At 48.3% G+C, this 15,664-nt stretch overlaps 1 protein-coding gene across 3 annotated transcripts in view; it reads right to left on the bottom strand.

Annotated features, from left to right (window-relative positions):
- Positions 1-15,664, bottom strand: part of KIAA1671 (KIAA1671 ortholog) — a 183,703-nt gene that overhangs the window by 159,973 nt on the left and 8,066 nt on the right. For 2 of the 3 annotated variants that reach the window (XM_019663958.1, XM_019663956.1), the window contains exons 2-3: positions 5,939-7,531; positions 3,891-3,978 (exon numbers count right to left, since the gene is read on the bottom strand). In XM_019663958.1, the coding sequence (XP_019519503.1) occupies positions 3,891-3,978; positions 5,939-7,479 (1,629 nt within the window). In that variant the 5' untranslated portion in view covers positions 7,480-7,531. Of the gene's footprint in view, positions 1-3,890; positions 3,979-5,938; positions 7,532-8,626; positions 8,820-15,664 lie in introns of those variants that run through there. The other variant, XM_019663957.1, reaches the window with a different exon arrangement.

The raw sequence follows: 15,664 nt of genomic DNA, 5'->3' as shown, positions 1-15,664 counted from the left end.
GGTTAAGAGTTGGCTTGGACGCCAGCTCTGAGCAGCAGGGCCCCATTTCGGATCCCACATGAGGGCCAGTGACACTGCCCTGTACAGCTAAGATGGTGAACAATAGCTCGACCTGGAGCTGGGCTGCCGTGAGTCACCGGCGATGGCGTAGGCTGCAGTGGAGCTGCAGTGGGCTGCCATGGGCTACCGTGAGTGGCCGGCAGCCAGCGTGAGCTGCCAAGAGCTGCCGTGAGCGGCCGTCCAGTGGCCGGTGACCGATCTGCCTCACCCGGGAAGAGCGCAATGATCACAATACCAACATGGGCCAGTGAAACGACGTCCTCCACAACTAGACTGAAGAACAAAAGGACAGCAACTTGTCTGTTCCCCTCCCCCAATTCCCCAGTAAAATTCTTAAAAAACAAATAAATAAAAATAAAATGCTCATTTCCTTTAGTCCAGCCAGTTTCCTCTCCAGAGTCCTTCTTCGCCCACAAGCACAAGTCTACATGAACAAGAAAGATCACACAGCACTGCTCGTGAAAGCAAATGGAAACGCACAATGTGAGTGCCCATCTGAAGGGCACTGGCTAAACAAATGTTGATATATCCAAACAGTGGAATACCACACAGGTACTTAGATACACAGAAGGGGGTGGGTTCTCATGTTGTGACATCTAAGAACGCACAACACATTGTTGTGTTGGTGGGAGAAAAGCAGACTGCAGAACAGTGAATTTATATAACTTTGCAGAACAGTATATTTATAATGTAATAGCATTTTTAAAAATTGTGTGTATGTGTAGATAAGCAGTGGAGAAAAAATGTAAATGAAGCTGTGAGTAAGGATAGGAACAAGGAATGAGGATGAGAACACCATCTTTTAATCTTACACCCTTCGCTCTTCAACTTTTATAATATGCATATATTATTTAGTAATTTAAATTTTTTTTTCTGTTACAAATAAATCTACTTCAACATGTTAAAGAATTAATGATAGGACCCACCAATTGCATTCCTGGGTACATACCCAAAAGAATTGAAAATAGGTGTTCGGACAAAAACTTGTACACAAATGTCCACAGCAGCACAATTCACAGTAACGAAAAGGTGGAAACAACTGAAACATCCACCAGTGTATGAACAGGTAAACAAAATGTGGGGTATGCATGCAATGGAATGTTATTCAGCCACAAAAAAAGAATGACGTTCTGACACATGCTGCAGCATGGATGAATCCATTATGCTTAGTGAAAGAAGCCAGTCGCAAGAAAGCTGTGTTATATCCGCTTATATAGGATATTCAGAATAGACAAGTGTATAGAGACAGAAAATAGACTCGTGGTTGCCAAGGAACAGGGGTTCATCAGGACGGGAAGTGACTTGGCAAGAGGTATCCATTTGGGGTGATGAAAAATTCTGGAACTAGATAGTGGTGATAGTGGTACAACATTAAGAATATACTGGGCCGGCCGAGTAGCGCGATGGTTAAGAACTGGCTTGGGACGCCAGAGGGCCCCGGTTTGGATCCCACATATGAGGGCCAGTGACACTGCCCTCCACAGCTAAGATGCTGAACAACAGCTCAACCTGGAGCTGGGCTGCCGTGAGTCGCAGGCGACGGCGTAGGCTGCAGTGGAGCTGCAGTGGGCTGCCATGGGCTACCGTGAGTGGCCGGCAGCCAGCGTGAGCTGCCAAGAGCTGCCGTGAGCGGCCGTCCAGAAGCTGGCAACTGATCTGCCTCGCCCGGGAAGAGCGCAATGATGGTGCCAACTTGGGCCAGTGAAGCAACATCCTCCACAACTAGACTGCAGAACAAAACAATAGCAACTTGTCTGTTCCCCTTCTGCCAATTCCCCACCGCTGTTCCCATCCCCCCAATTCCCCAATAAAAAATCTTTAAAAAAAAAAAAAAAAAAGAATATACTTAATGCCACTGAACTGTTCACTTGAAAATAGTTAGAATGACCACACTTTGCTAATCTCTACTCTAGATGACAAAATGCCATTAAAGAATTTTAAAAAGACACTGATTTAAAATTTTTGTTTGTATTTTATTACATGAATTTTGCATAAATAATATATGGATCTATTTTCATTGTAAAGGAATCTAAAGAATAAAGACAAAGCTCAAGTCCTTTAGTTCCCTCATTCAAATACCAGCCCCCTTCCTGGATAACAACTGTTACCAATGGGGAGTACATCCTGGAGGAACTTTCTAGGACATTCCCCTTGCATTATTTTGTGTGTGTGTGTGTGTGTGTGTGTGTGTGTGTGTGTGTGTGTTTGTGTTTTAGTTTTTTTAAATTTAAAAATATACTTACTATTCTTAAAAAATAGTTAAAATGGTATATTTTGTGTTATGTGTATTTTACCACAATAAAAAAAAAGTCCATTTATAGAGATGAAATCTCATTCCATTTGATTAACTTTTCAGGTTTTGAAAATTTTCAAGCATATACAAAATTATAAATAAAATAACAAATTCACCTCAACCCATCCCCTAGATTCAATGGCAACCAAGATTTCACCCAACTTGCTTCAAAGCGCCCTTTTTATTCTTTCTGTTGTTGCCACTATAGCATTGTGATGTGAATACAGGGAGCTTTACTTAAAAAGGGCCCTTTTCAACCATTTTGATTCAACCAAAGAAATGATTCAGAAGATCCAATGATACAAAAAAGCAGGACAAACCACCAATCCCAAGAGCAGGGGGCACTGCTGTTCAGAGCCAGCTCACCTGTGCTGGAGGATTTACGATGGGAAGGTGCAAACGGGCTTGGAACCAAGCTCTGGTGTTTAAAACTCTGCATAAGTTTCTTTAAAAATGAAACCTATGCCTACTATACGATCCAGCCATTCCACTCCTAGGGATTGACCCAAGAGAAAAGAAAACAGATGTCCCTGCAAAACCTTGCCCACAAATGCTCATAGCAGCCTCATTTGCAATGGCCCCCAAACTGGAAACAACCCAAATGTCCACAAAACGGTGAATGGATGAACGAACTGTGGTGTACCCATACAAGGGAATATACTCAGTAATGAAAAGAAATGAACTATTGATACACACTGCAATTTGATACATCTTAAAATAATTATTCTGAGTGAAAGAAGGAAGACCAAAAAAAAAAAAAGCACTGGTTCCATTTACAGAAAAATCTAGAAAATGCAAACTAATTTATAGTAACAGAAAGCAGAAAGATCAGAGGAGGGGGTGGAAGGGATTACAAAGAGGAAGCTTGCCTGTGCTGGAAAGGTTCGTTATCTTGACCGTAACAACAGTTTCACAGGTATGTACCTATATACGTCAAACTCATCAACTTGTTACACTTTATACATGTGCAGTTTACTGTATGTCAATTATACCTCAATAAAGCTGTTTTTCAAAAATTAAAACTCTGCAGAAAGCATCAACCACAAACCAGTGATACCTAGGGGTTATTTTATGAGCTTTTTCTGATGAACTGGACTAAATAAAAATACCTTTTGAGCAATTTAATTGCTGGTCATTTCCCTCCTTCTGTAGGTGACCAGTGGGGAACGAAGCCGGGACCATAATCGGGGAAGCTGAGGGGGTTTCTAGTAACATTTTTTAAGTTCTTGTTAATTTCTTAATAAAGCAGGATTCTTACAGAGGAAAGCCATGTCCCTCCTACTCTTTACAATGAAAAAACGAACACCTGGCAGTTACATTTGTAAACAGCATTTAACACCATGGAACAGGGACTTGCAAGCCATCAGACCAGGAGGAACTTTAAAAGTCATGCCTTAAAGGAAAAACTGTTTTGATTGTTCATAAGAGTCTTTTGATTCTTTCCTAGATCTTGCAGATCATAAAAGTTCTTTTTCCAGTAAGTATAATTACCCACTGGGGGGAAAAAAAAAATGTGCCAAACACAACAGCTCCTTACCTTGTCTCTTGGTTCCTTAGCAAGCTCGCCACTCAGCTCCGAACACTTCTCATACTTGACTCCATTGCTTGAAATTGAACTTGAAAACCTGGTAAAGAGATCCACGTGATTTGCAAGGGCCCAGTAGCTGTGACTCCCTCCAGCCCACACCCCGTAACTAGCTCAGGGACCCAGGGGTGAAGTCAGCATTGAGCTCATCAAAGCAGCACTGCCCAGTTTGCTTTGAAAAAAAGACATTTCTTTTTCCGATCACCAAACCACTAAGAAGGACCTGGTGGGGACAGCCTACCTTAAACAAAGCATTGTTGGACTAGCAGGAGCTCCAGGCTTGGGTGAAGAGACCGGGGTGCTAGTGCCAGTTCTACTACCTCTCCACTGTGGGAGCTTGGGTCAGGCTTGTGACCTCACCTGAGCCTCCGTCTCTTCATCTATAAAACGGGGATAATTAACACCTCCCCGTGGCCTTTTGTAGGGCAGATAAGAGGTTACCCAAGGCCCTAATAGCTACATGAGGGCGTTCAGGGAAGACTGAGGATGCCCCAGGAGGGATAATTAATGGCTGTTTGTTAGCAACCACTGGCACAAACAGCAGCCCCGCTGCATGCTAGACAAGGGACTCAGGGGCAGTGGGCTGTCATGGAATGTGTGGGGGCATGGGCCTGTCTCTGCTTCTCCACGTGACTTTGGCCAAGTCGCTGTCCGGGCCTGTTTCCCCACTTGTGAAAGGGAAGAGAGACAAAGGGGTGTTCTGGGGCTAGAATTTTTCCATCTCTGAAAAGTACCCTGGAGTGGATGCGTAAAGATTAGCTCAGAGCTGGGGGCTGCAGAGAAAAGGGAGGGGAGAGAAACCAAACCACTTAAACTTGACCTATACTCAGCAATCCCAGGTCAGCCTCCTGGGAGGCATGAGGCCATGCATGAGTTGTTTCTAAACTGGGAGCCTCAGTTTCCCCATCTGTCAGATGGGAATAACCCGAGGCACTGTGAGGACGCAGGGAGGAAAAAGCATGTGAGGTCCCTGGCGTGGGCGCCCCTTTCTCTGTTATCTGAACTCGGGTTCTCGGGCCTGCCCATGAGATTCACGTGAGAAGCTTTTAAAAACTACCAAGATAGGAGCCCCTCCTCAGACTAACTGAATCAGAGTCCCTGGGGGCGGAACCCAGGCACTGGGTTTTTTTCCAGGTGATTCTAAATGCTGAGAGCCACCGGTCTAATTCTGGCCCAGCTGGCTGCCCTAGTTCCCAGGGCTGGGAGGGCAGCCTACCCAACAGTCCTGCCCCCTGGAAGGAAGCGCCATCCCCAGCAAAGTATGTCAGTGGCACCCATGTCATTACTGAGCTGGTGGACACACCTAGTGGCATCTCCCTATTGTAACCCAGAAGCCACTTGTGGGAAAAACAAAAGAGCAAGAGGTGTCAGAGGCTAGGCAAGCTCAGAAAATCATTATTAACTAACAGGATTAATAATATCACTTAGAGCTACAATGAATTACGGGCTTCCCATGGGCAGAGCGATTTCCAGCTTTGTGTCTCTGGGTCTTTACCTTAATCTTAGGATCATGAGATGAAGAAACCGAGGTTCAAGAGGGGAGGCGACTTGCCCAAGTTATCTTGGCCCATCTGATTTTATTTTGGGGGCCATTCATGGAGGTTTCGGCCATATATTAAATGTCCTCAGACTTTAGGAAAAGAAAGCTTAGCTACGGAGACAGGCTGAGCTGGAATTACATGGGGCTCCTGACTTCCTCACAGTACATCACTTTTCCTATCCGAATCTGTGAAATGGGCACAATGCCTCCCCCTATCAAGTACAAAGATGAGATGAGACAATAAAACCGAGCTCCTTGGCCTCACTGCTGGCACACATCTCACCTGAGGAATGGACGATATCCCCACTTCCTCTCAGGCCTGTGGGTAAACCCAGACAGGGGGTGTAAGGTGCCCAGCATGGAGCCTGGCGCCCTGTGGTTCCCTTCCTAGAAGGACCTCTGCTTGGCAGGTTGAGGCAGCTTGAGGACTAAATGAAGCCCCTGGGACTTTCTCACTTACACTTTGGTCAAATCCGCTGACAGGGGCCGTGCCCTGTACGCCTTCCTCCTGACCTCCGGCTTGGCCTCAGAGCTCTCCGTGGCCCAGCCTTTGATCCGCTCCTGGACGCTCACGCCTGCTTTTTCTGTCTCTGGCACAGCCAATGGGGACTCAGCAGTGGCAACTGGAGGTTCAGACCCCACTGCCAAGGCCAAGATGCTCTCCTCCCCAAACAGGCTGAGGCGCTTCTTGACGCTGCCCCTCGATGTCCACTCTGCCCGTGCCCGGGTTTCCCCGTTAGATGCTCTGCTCTTGATCTCGGCTATTTCTTCGCCTTTTCCCAGCCTGGGCGAAGGGGACTCGGGTGCCTTCTCTGGCTCCCCACCCAGCTTAGCTTTCTCTTCCCCTAGCTTCTGGTCCTCTGTGGGGGTTCCCCTGGCTGAGCCCCCAGCAGTCCTGAGGCTGCCCAGTTCCACCTGCTTAGAAAGCATCTTTTCCTTCCGTTCTCGAACCTTCTTGGCTACCTCCAGGAAGTCGGAATCTGGGTCAGGAAGGGGAGCCTCTGCTTTGATCAAACACTCCCCATCCACTTTGGGCTCCGGGCTGGGCCTCTCGGTCCCCCGACGCTGGGCGGTGGGACCTGTTGTGGCCTCGTCAGCCACCTTCTTCAGCAAGGCCTCTCTGCTCTCAAACCGGGCCGTGAGGTCCATGGACAGAGGCCTGGGTTTCCTCACCCATGTCTTCTCAGGAGGGGTAGGGGGCGCCTTTCCCACCGTAGCAGCTCCACCTGGGCCTGGCTTCTGAGGCTGAATGGATTCGGTGAAAATGGCCGATGCAGGCCTTCTTCTCAGGCAAGGCCTAGGCTCCTCCATACTACTGGCCTTTGAGAGAGGCTCGTTTGGGCCTGTCTCCTCTTGGGTGGCAGGCTGCCTTGTGTCCTGCGTTAGGGAGGCCGGTCGGGGAAGGGTCCCCCGGGGCTTTTGGGCGGGCAGGGTGGGCTTGGTGGCCACCTCAGGCCGGGAGCCCGACGGGGACTCCTGAGACACGCCTGCGTTGGCCTCCTGAGCCCCTTCACTGACCCCCTTCCCCAGAGCAGGGCCGGCTTTGGTGGTTTCAAAGAGAATCACGGTGTTAGGGCTGGACCGCAAAAATGCGGCCTTATTGAACAGAGACGAGCTTCTCCTCAGGCTCTCGCCGCTCCCCGCCTCCTGCCCCACCAAGCTGGGCATCCTGTCACCCAGATCCTGTGCCACCACGTCCTGGGATGGCCCACTGGAAGGAGAAGGCCTGCTTGGGCTGGGCCGCAAAGATACAAGGGAGGGTTTCACATCCGGGGCTTTCTCCTTGAAGAAGGGTTTGGGGGCGAGTCTCGGCAGAGGAAGTAAGCGGGCCGTGCTCCTAAGGGGACTCTTTCCTTCCAAGAGCCGTGCTGAGGGGGCCCCAGAGGTGTCGGCAGTCTGACGGTAGTAGGACCGCTTCAGGGTCTCCTCCTTGGTGATCTCCCCGAGGCCAGGGACTCCGGTCAGAGAAGTTATGGAGCCGACCTCGACCCGCGTGGCCATGGTTACAGTTGTGGATCCATGGGGATTAAGAACATCCGAAATAGAGAAGAAACTGCTCAAAAAACAAACAAACAAACAAACAAACAAAATACCCATAAATTTAAAATTCAGTCAATGTCTGGGTCATTGTCTCAATGAGAGTAACAGCTAACGAGGGCGTAGCAGGAGTGAGGCCTCAAGGTAAGCCAAGTGCTTCCTGTGTTTTATAAATCACATCCTCCTGACAACCCTATGAGGTGGGTACAGTTATTATCAGACCCCATTTTGCAGCTCGGGTGTGAGCCCCTTGTTCATCCAGCTTATGATCTGCTCTCTCAAGGCAGGTGCCCACCTCTCTCATTAATCCTCCAACAATCCCAAGAAGCAGGGACTATGGGTATCTACATTACAGAGGTAAAGGGAAAGGGCCCAGAGAGGTCACCCAACTTGCCTATATCACACAGCTAAAACCTGATGACCTCAAGTCCACAAGTCATCAATTCTGCCTTTTAAAAAATTCTGTCTTATTCCTTTTTGGTCTTAAAAAGTGCCAGACTAGTCATGGCTTTTGATTACTCCCCACTTTTGATTACTCCCCACCCTGCTCCCACCTTCATGGCAGTGTTCCCTTTCACCGTCCCCTCTCCATCTCCCCCACAAAACTGCCCCAAGCCTGCCCTGATCTCGATGGACTAAAAGAAGGTATTTTAATTCAATGCAAGCCTCCTGCTTCCCTTCCTGGGGCCCTACACCGCTGCCCCCGGCTCTGACTCACTCAGCAGCTTGCAGGAAAGGCAGACGGCTTTTGATAATTTCTCTTCCTTACACGCTTGATGGTGCTAACTGATTCCTTCTCCTCAAACTGAAGAACACTGTCTAGACATGTTAGAGGCAGAAGAGAGGGATGGATATGAAGAATCGGGCAATCAGAGAATGCGAAAATTCTTCCTGCAAGGATGCTGGGCAGAGTTCTAAGGTGCCCGGGGGTCCTGCCCCAAATCAGGGCTTTAGAGCCACCCCCCATGACCTCTCGAAACCCTGCTCTGGGACACATATGTAGCCTGGACATGAGACACAGGACAATAACAGGACTCAAAGGACACAAAGATATTTCCCTGGCAAAACCCACCGGCACCCTCCACCCCCTGGACACTCCAGCCCCACTTACCAGAGCTGGCAGGCCCTGGCTGGGGATGTGTGACCGCCAGAAAAAGCCAACAGTGTCACATCTCATTGCAAACAGGGCTGTCCTCACACTCCCATGGCAGAAGCTGGCAGGGGAGGGGAGGCTCGTTCCCACAGGCCGAGTGTCGGCAGGTCTGGAAAGACACAGGACCACAGCCTCCGTTCCCGAGTTCCAGCAATATGGGCACAGACGGCGCAAAAGCTTTGGCGCGCCAATAGCATCCGCTGGCATCTCCCCAGCTTGTCAAACTCATGCTCCTTTCAGCTTTTTAATATTGCAGCTTTATATATATGTGTGCATAAAGAGTGCTGAGTCCACAACTGGTGCTCAATAAAACTCGACCCTGTTCCTCTGATACATGTTTATTGAGCACCTGCTATGTGCACAGAGATGTGCCCTGCATTTGGGGAACTCACGGTCTTGTGTAAGAAACACACACAGGCAATTCCGTGCAATAACCATCGTAGTTTACAAAGGGGAGCAAGCAAAGGAGGGTTCAGTGCCTAGAATTGGGAGCAATAGTTCCAGAAGGCTCTCTAGACTTAGAGGAGGTGACTTCTGAATACTCACGGTGCTGTCTGAACATGGGAAGCTGTGTTTCTCTTGGATCTCCTCCTGCTCAGCAGTACTTGGACATGGCATCACTTGGAGGTTCTCAAACGCCTCCTCAGGGCCTTTGCACATGCTGAGCATGCTCTCTGGGATACTCCTCCCACTCACACACAGACACAAGCCCACCCCTAATATCATAGCGCAGGCATTTCTGCACCCTTCCAACCTAGTACAATCTCCTTCTCACATGTCCACAGAACCCCACCGATACTCAGCAGGACTCATCCTAGCTACGCAGTTACATTTACTAGTGCACGATCCTTCCATTCACATCAGTCTTTCCCATTCACTGGTAAGACCCCAGAAGGCACCCTGAATCCCCGGAGGTCAGCCCAGTAGCCGGACATATAATAGCATCAACTACACAACTACTGAGTGAATAAGTAAACGAAGAAATATTCTCCCGCACCCATTGAGTACTCTTCTAAGATTCTGAATAAATGTAAGTGCCATGAGTCTCATAACTCTCAATAAGATGAGATTCTCAGGATCTGGCAAGCTTTGGAGTGGTCATAGGTCAACTGCTACAGGATGACAGAACCAAAGAGCTGTGAAGGGTGTGGCCGGAAGCTCAACCTGTGTACCCCACCAAGAGGCCCCACCCATTTCAGTGAAGCCACAGGGAGGAGATCCGCTGTCTAGGACAGGCCACTGTCAGACACATGCTGTGACCATATTCACTCCGCACTGGCACCAGCTCATCTGCACAAATGTGGGACGAATGCGTCTCGGTATGGCTTTTCCTGGTAACGGAGTCACCAAGAGCAACTTGCTGAAATAGGATCAATGGTACACAAAGGTCACCCTATTTGGGGAATCCTTGAACCCACCTCAGTAGCCAGACTGCAGGGAAAGACAAGAGAGAAAAGACCCCTCGTCCGCACCCCTCTTAACCAGAGCAGTGTCTCTGTTGTCTGTCATCTGCTTAACATCTTGGGCTTCCTCTCAAGTTTCCATTTAAAAATGCCTGGTATGTAAATACGGTTGCACGAACGAATCCATGAATTAATTAATAAATCAACGGACAAAGGGAAAAAAATGTTTTTAACCCACCATAGTGAATGGCTAAATGATATTTTGAAGTCTTTCCCAAACCTAGAGAACTCCATGATTCTCAGGTTTTCATGTCACCTGTTGTAAACTGCAATGAAACCTATCGAAACATATGCTTTAAAACCTTACTTTAAATGCAGCACATATGTTATGCTTAATTTAAGAGATGGTAGTCTCGTTCAGAACATTTCGGAAGCCCACTCATACAGTGGCAGGTGCTGTGCATTCCTGAGGCGGCCTTGCTTGCTCTTTTTAAATGTATTAGCACGAGGGCCAAAGCCAGGTAAACAGAGCTCCCTGGAGACAGAAGGGGCACTAAGTGAGAGCCATCTGTGGTTTTATGTATATTAATCATTGTGGAGGTTGGCACGGAGGACAGATGGGGAGCATGGCTGACCTAGGACATCAGGAGGCTGCAGTGGACCAGGAGACAGAGGATGTCAGTCTGACCTCAAGCAGTGGGGGTAGCAATGGGTGTATCTCTGCTCTTGCTAAATCTGCCAAGTCCATAGGCTTGTTCTCCCTAATTGATTTGCAAAGTTTAAAATTCCCATTTCCCATAGTTTCACTGAGGGAAAAGCATTCTTCCTGGGAATTGAATCACCAAGGCTGATAATTGCTGAAATTAGACAGGCATCACTCAGGATCCTTCATCCATTCGTGTCCATCCTCCGACCTTCCTTCCGGAAACCAGGCTCTGGGCTGGACGCTGGGGGTAGAGCCGTGGAGCTCACAGTCTCCCAGGGAATCCGAGAGAACCACTCAGGGATAAGGCAAGAGAAGCACTTCCATTCAAAACCAAACAGTTGGGCAGCTTTTCGCTCAGATTCAGAGGCGTTGCTTCATTCTCACAGCTGTTGCTGATCCTTCATAAGTACACCCTTAAATCGGATCTGTGGAGCTTACCAGTCATTCACTCAACGGTCTCAGCGTACTGTTTCCTGGGAATGCCACCATCTGGCAAGGGGCGCGAGCCAGTCCTGACACCTTCCAGGGTCTTCCGGAATGGGACCTGGGCCCCCAAGTCTGCAAATGCGTGGGGTGTGCTGTGCGAAGGGTCCAGGGCATGCCCGTGTCCTCCCAAACTTAGCCAGGCTGCAGGAACAGTGTGCAGTTCATCCACCCAGGGGCCCAAGATGGAAAGGGCCCAATGTCTAATGTCCCTGGACCGCAGGCGTCCTCGCCGCCCCACCCCCATGGCTGCAGCCCTAGCTCATTCCTTCATTCACTCCAATATGAAATGACTGAGCACTCACTCTGTGCCAGGCTCTGGACCAAGTGCTGGGGACAAAACATCTCGAAAGCCCTGTTCCCATGGAGCTAACAATCAAGAAGAGGGGAACCGACAGTAAACAACATAAATAAGCAACATATATAGAATGTTCACTAAGGGGCAATAAAAGAGGGAGTGGCCAGGGGAAAGTTCACTGGGAAAGGACATATAAAATCTGCCTCCTCGCCCAGATGCCTCTCTGCTGGAGCCACCACCACTCTATTCTAGCAACAGCCAGAGTGATTCTTTGATATGCACATGCCACCATGTCACCCACCCTGCGCAAAGCCTATGAGTGTCTCCCCACTGCCCTCTGGATAAAGATCAAAGTCCTGGGGCGGCCAGGTGACTCACCTGGTTAGAGTGCGAGCTCTGAGCAACAGGGTTGCCAGTTCGATTCCCACATGGGATGGTGGGCTGTGCCCCCCACAACAAGATTGATAATGGAGATTGGACTTGGAACTGAGCTGCACCCTCCACAGCTAAGATTGAAGGACAACAACTTGACTTGGAGCTGATGGGTCCTGGGAAAAACATTGTTCCCCAATAAAGTTAAAAAAAAAAATCAAACTCCTTCCTTGAGGCCCAGCAAGGTCCAGCTCCTTTTCAGCTCACCATCTTTAGTCTCATGACTGACGCCTCCCATCAACCTGTCTTGTCTCTCACTCACACTCACATACTGACTTCAGCACAATGAACCCTCAGACAGGTCACAAGACACTGTGCTTTTCCTTGCCTGCACACCACAACACTGCCACTTCCTTCTGTCTGGCTGATCTCTATCCATCCCTCGATTCTCAGCTCCAAGCTGCCACCTCCTCCAGGAAGCCCTCCCTGATGCCCCAGGGCAGGTTCAGGTACCTCCTCTGTGCTCTGGTATGTAACTCTTGGTGCTTTGCCCCAGCCTAGCAATGGTCACACACGTGGTAACTGCCTTTGTTCCGTCCACCAGAATGGGAGCTCCTGGCCAGGAGGGTCCTGGGTCCCATTCACAGCTGTAACCCCAGGGTCTCATACCATACTGCAGACATAAAGTCAGTGTGCAAAAATTACCTGAAGGGAGAGCATCCCTGAGAGAAGAAAATGATAATATCCTAATGCAAGCATGGGTATGGGAAAATTAATATGCTCATCTCCTCCCAGGGGCAATGTACGTTATACCCTGTCTCCCCAAAAATAAGACCTAGCCAGAAAATAAGCCCTCGCTTGATTTCAGGTGCCAAAATATGGCACCTTGGCATACTGAATATTTTAAGCTGAAAGAGTTTGTGAAAAAGGCACCCTTATCCCTGAAACCCTCATAAAACCCTCATGTGAGGGGTGCGTGCCCTCCATATCCTGGAAGAATCATGCTACGGCTTATTCTCCAGCTAGGTCTTATTTTCGGGAAAACATGGTAAAAGCAATTTGGCAATATTCACTTTCAACTAACATTTTTGAGACTCCATCAAGAGTCAGACACCATACTAAGTAAGTGGCTCTGCGCCTTCTGCCTTCTCCCATTTAATACTCACAGCAACCTTGTGCTTTTCAAATTATCACCACCATTCTACAGATGAGGAAAACAGTTCAGAAAATGAGCTAGATCACATGCCAGTGAAAAGGAGAGCGACGATTGGACACTTCTGACTACAAATCGATTGTTTTTCCCAAATACACCCCACCCCCAAAAACATTCATTTATTTTCGACTCAGGAATCTCACTGCTAAAAACTTATCCTGTAGAAGGAATCTAAAAGAAGACAAAGTCACATACATGAAAATGTCCACGGCAGTGTTAATTATCCAAGTGTAGCAAAAACACACCCTGGCTGTAGGGTGATAACCCTTATCTGTAAAAACCCAGGGCTTGTAAGCTATTTGAAATGTCATAGAAGTCACAACTGGAACCAGAGTTCCAGTGACCAGATCTCCAGTTCCCAGTCTGCCCAGAACGCCACAAGTGACACAGAAATCCCAGCATGCCACTCGTCCTGAGTTTGTGATCAAGATGGTTGCCATGACTACAGTAGCAGAAACCTAGAAATAATCCACACCCTCCACAAAAGGTGAAAGTATCTCAGAGACATGGAAGGGGTTATTCTGCAGCTCTTAAATTGGGGGGTTGGGAGGTCTGCCCAGGAAAGGGAAAGCACCTATGAAAATCCTGTTGGGAATTGGTGGCAGACCGGATATCTTTTTTTATTCAAGGCTGTGACAATAGCAAAGATTGTTTACACAATGGTCAAGGTCTGGAAGAGAAAAGAGATAAATGAAAAAAAAAAAAGTTTTGGAGGCCTGGGGTGGAATTGCTAGTAAAGTTTTACAATCCTTTTTATTTTTTATTGTTTTATTTTTTCAAAGATTTTATTGGGAAATCGGGGGAGAGAACAACATTGGGGAATCGGGGAAGGGGAACAGACAAGTTGCTGTCCTTTTGTCTAGTTGTGGAGGACATCACCTCACTGGCCCATGTTGGTTATTATCATTGAGCTCTTCCCGGGTGAGGCAGATCAGTCGCCGGCCACTGGACGGCCACTCACAGCGGCTCACGGCAGGTCACGCCGGCTGCTGACTGCTCACGGTAACTCACGGCAGCCCCCTGCAGCACCGCTGCAGCCTACACCGTCGCCAGCTACTCATAGCGGCCCAGCTCCAGGTCGAGCTGTTGTGCACCATCTTAACTGTAGAGGGCGCAGCGTCACTGGCCTTTCATGTGGGATCCGAACCAGGCCTTGTTGCTCAGAGCTCGCACTCCCAAGCCAACTCTTAACCAACGAGCCACTCGGCCGGTCTCCTTTTTATTTTAAAATTCCTTTTTGTTTCCATTAATGTTGTTTGTGCAAATAGATTCCTTCTTGAGCCTCAATACCAGAGAGTTCCCTCTGCACTGTGTTCTCTTCATCAATTCAAAAATCTAGAGGTGCTAAGGCTCACTCTGGCCCACTTTGAGAACTTTCAAAAGCTAAGAATAAAAAGAACTATTTATTTATTAAGCATTAGGCCAAGTGCTTTACATGAAATATCTCATTTTGCCCCCTTCGTGATCTAAAGAGGTAGGTCCTGTTATGACCCCATGTTACCGACGAGGAAACCGAAGCTGGAGGAATGAAGCGACCGGACTGTGGGCAGCTGGAGTCCATCGTGTTCGCACCCTCCCTCTCTGTCGGATTTCTTCCAAACTTCACATGGGCTTCACTACAATTGTTTTCTATGATGCTCAAATGTAAAGGATACTTCATAGCCATTAAGATGGCTATTATCAAAAAAACAACTAGAGTAAGCCGAGTGGCTCAGTTTGGTTAAGAGTGCGAGCTCTGAGCAATGAGGTCGCCGGTTTGATTCCCACATGGGCCAGTGAGCTGTGCCTGAGCTGAGCTGCTGCTGAGCTGCCAACAGGAGGCAGGATGGCTCAGCTGCTGAGAGCATGTGCCCCTAACAACAAGGTTGCTGGTTCGACTCCCTCATGGAATGGGTGGGCTATGCCCACCCAGAACTAAGACTGGACATGGCACCTTGAGCTGAGCAGCCGCAAGCTGCTGACGGGGCGGCCAGATGGCGACTGGACTTGGAGCTGAGCTAGCTGTGCCCTCCACAACTAAGATTGAAGGACAACAAATTGGCTGTTCCCCTTTCTCCAATTCCCCAATAAAATCTTTAAAAACAAAACAAAACAAACCACAACTATTGGTGAGGATGTGGAGAAATTGGAACCCTTATGCACCATGGGCTGGGGGAGGGGAAAAATGTAAAATGGTGTGGCCACTGTGAAAAAAAGTATGGCAGATCCTCCAAAAATTAAACACAGATTTACCACATGACCCAGCAATCCTACTCCTGGATATAGACCCAGAAGAACTGCAAGCCGGGACTTGAACAGATACCTGTACACGGGCGTTCGTAGCAGCTCTATTCACAATAGCCAAATGGTGTAAATGACCCAAATGTCTATTGACAGATGAATAGATAGACAAAATGTGGTCTATCCATACAATGGAATATTGTAAAAAGGAAGGAAATTCTGACACATGCTACGACATAGATGAACCTTGAGGACACGCACTAACTGCAACAAGCCAGACACAAAAAGACAAATACTGTAT

The sequence above is a fragment of the Hipposideros armiger genome, unplaced genomic scaffold (genome assembly GCF_001890085.2).
Source record: "Hipposideros armiger isolate ML-2016 unplaced genomic scaffold, ASM189008v1 scaffold_411, whole genome shotgun sequence".
Classification (NCBI taxonomy): Eukaryota; Metazoa; Chordata; class Mammalia; order Chiroptera; family Hipposideridae; genus Hipposideros; species Hipposideros armiger.
Note: the sequence above shows the minus strand (reverse complement) of the source record. Positions and strands in the feature narration are given on the sequence as shown.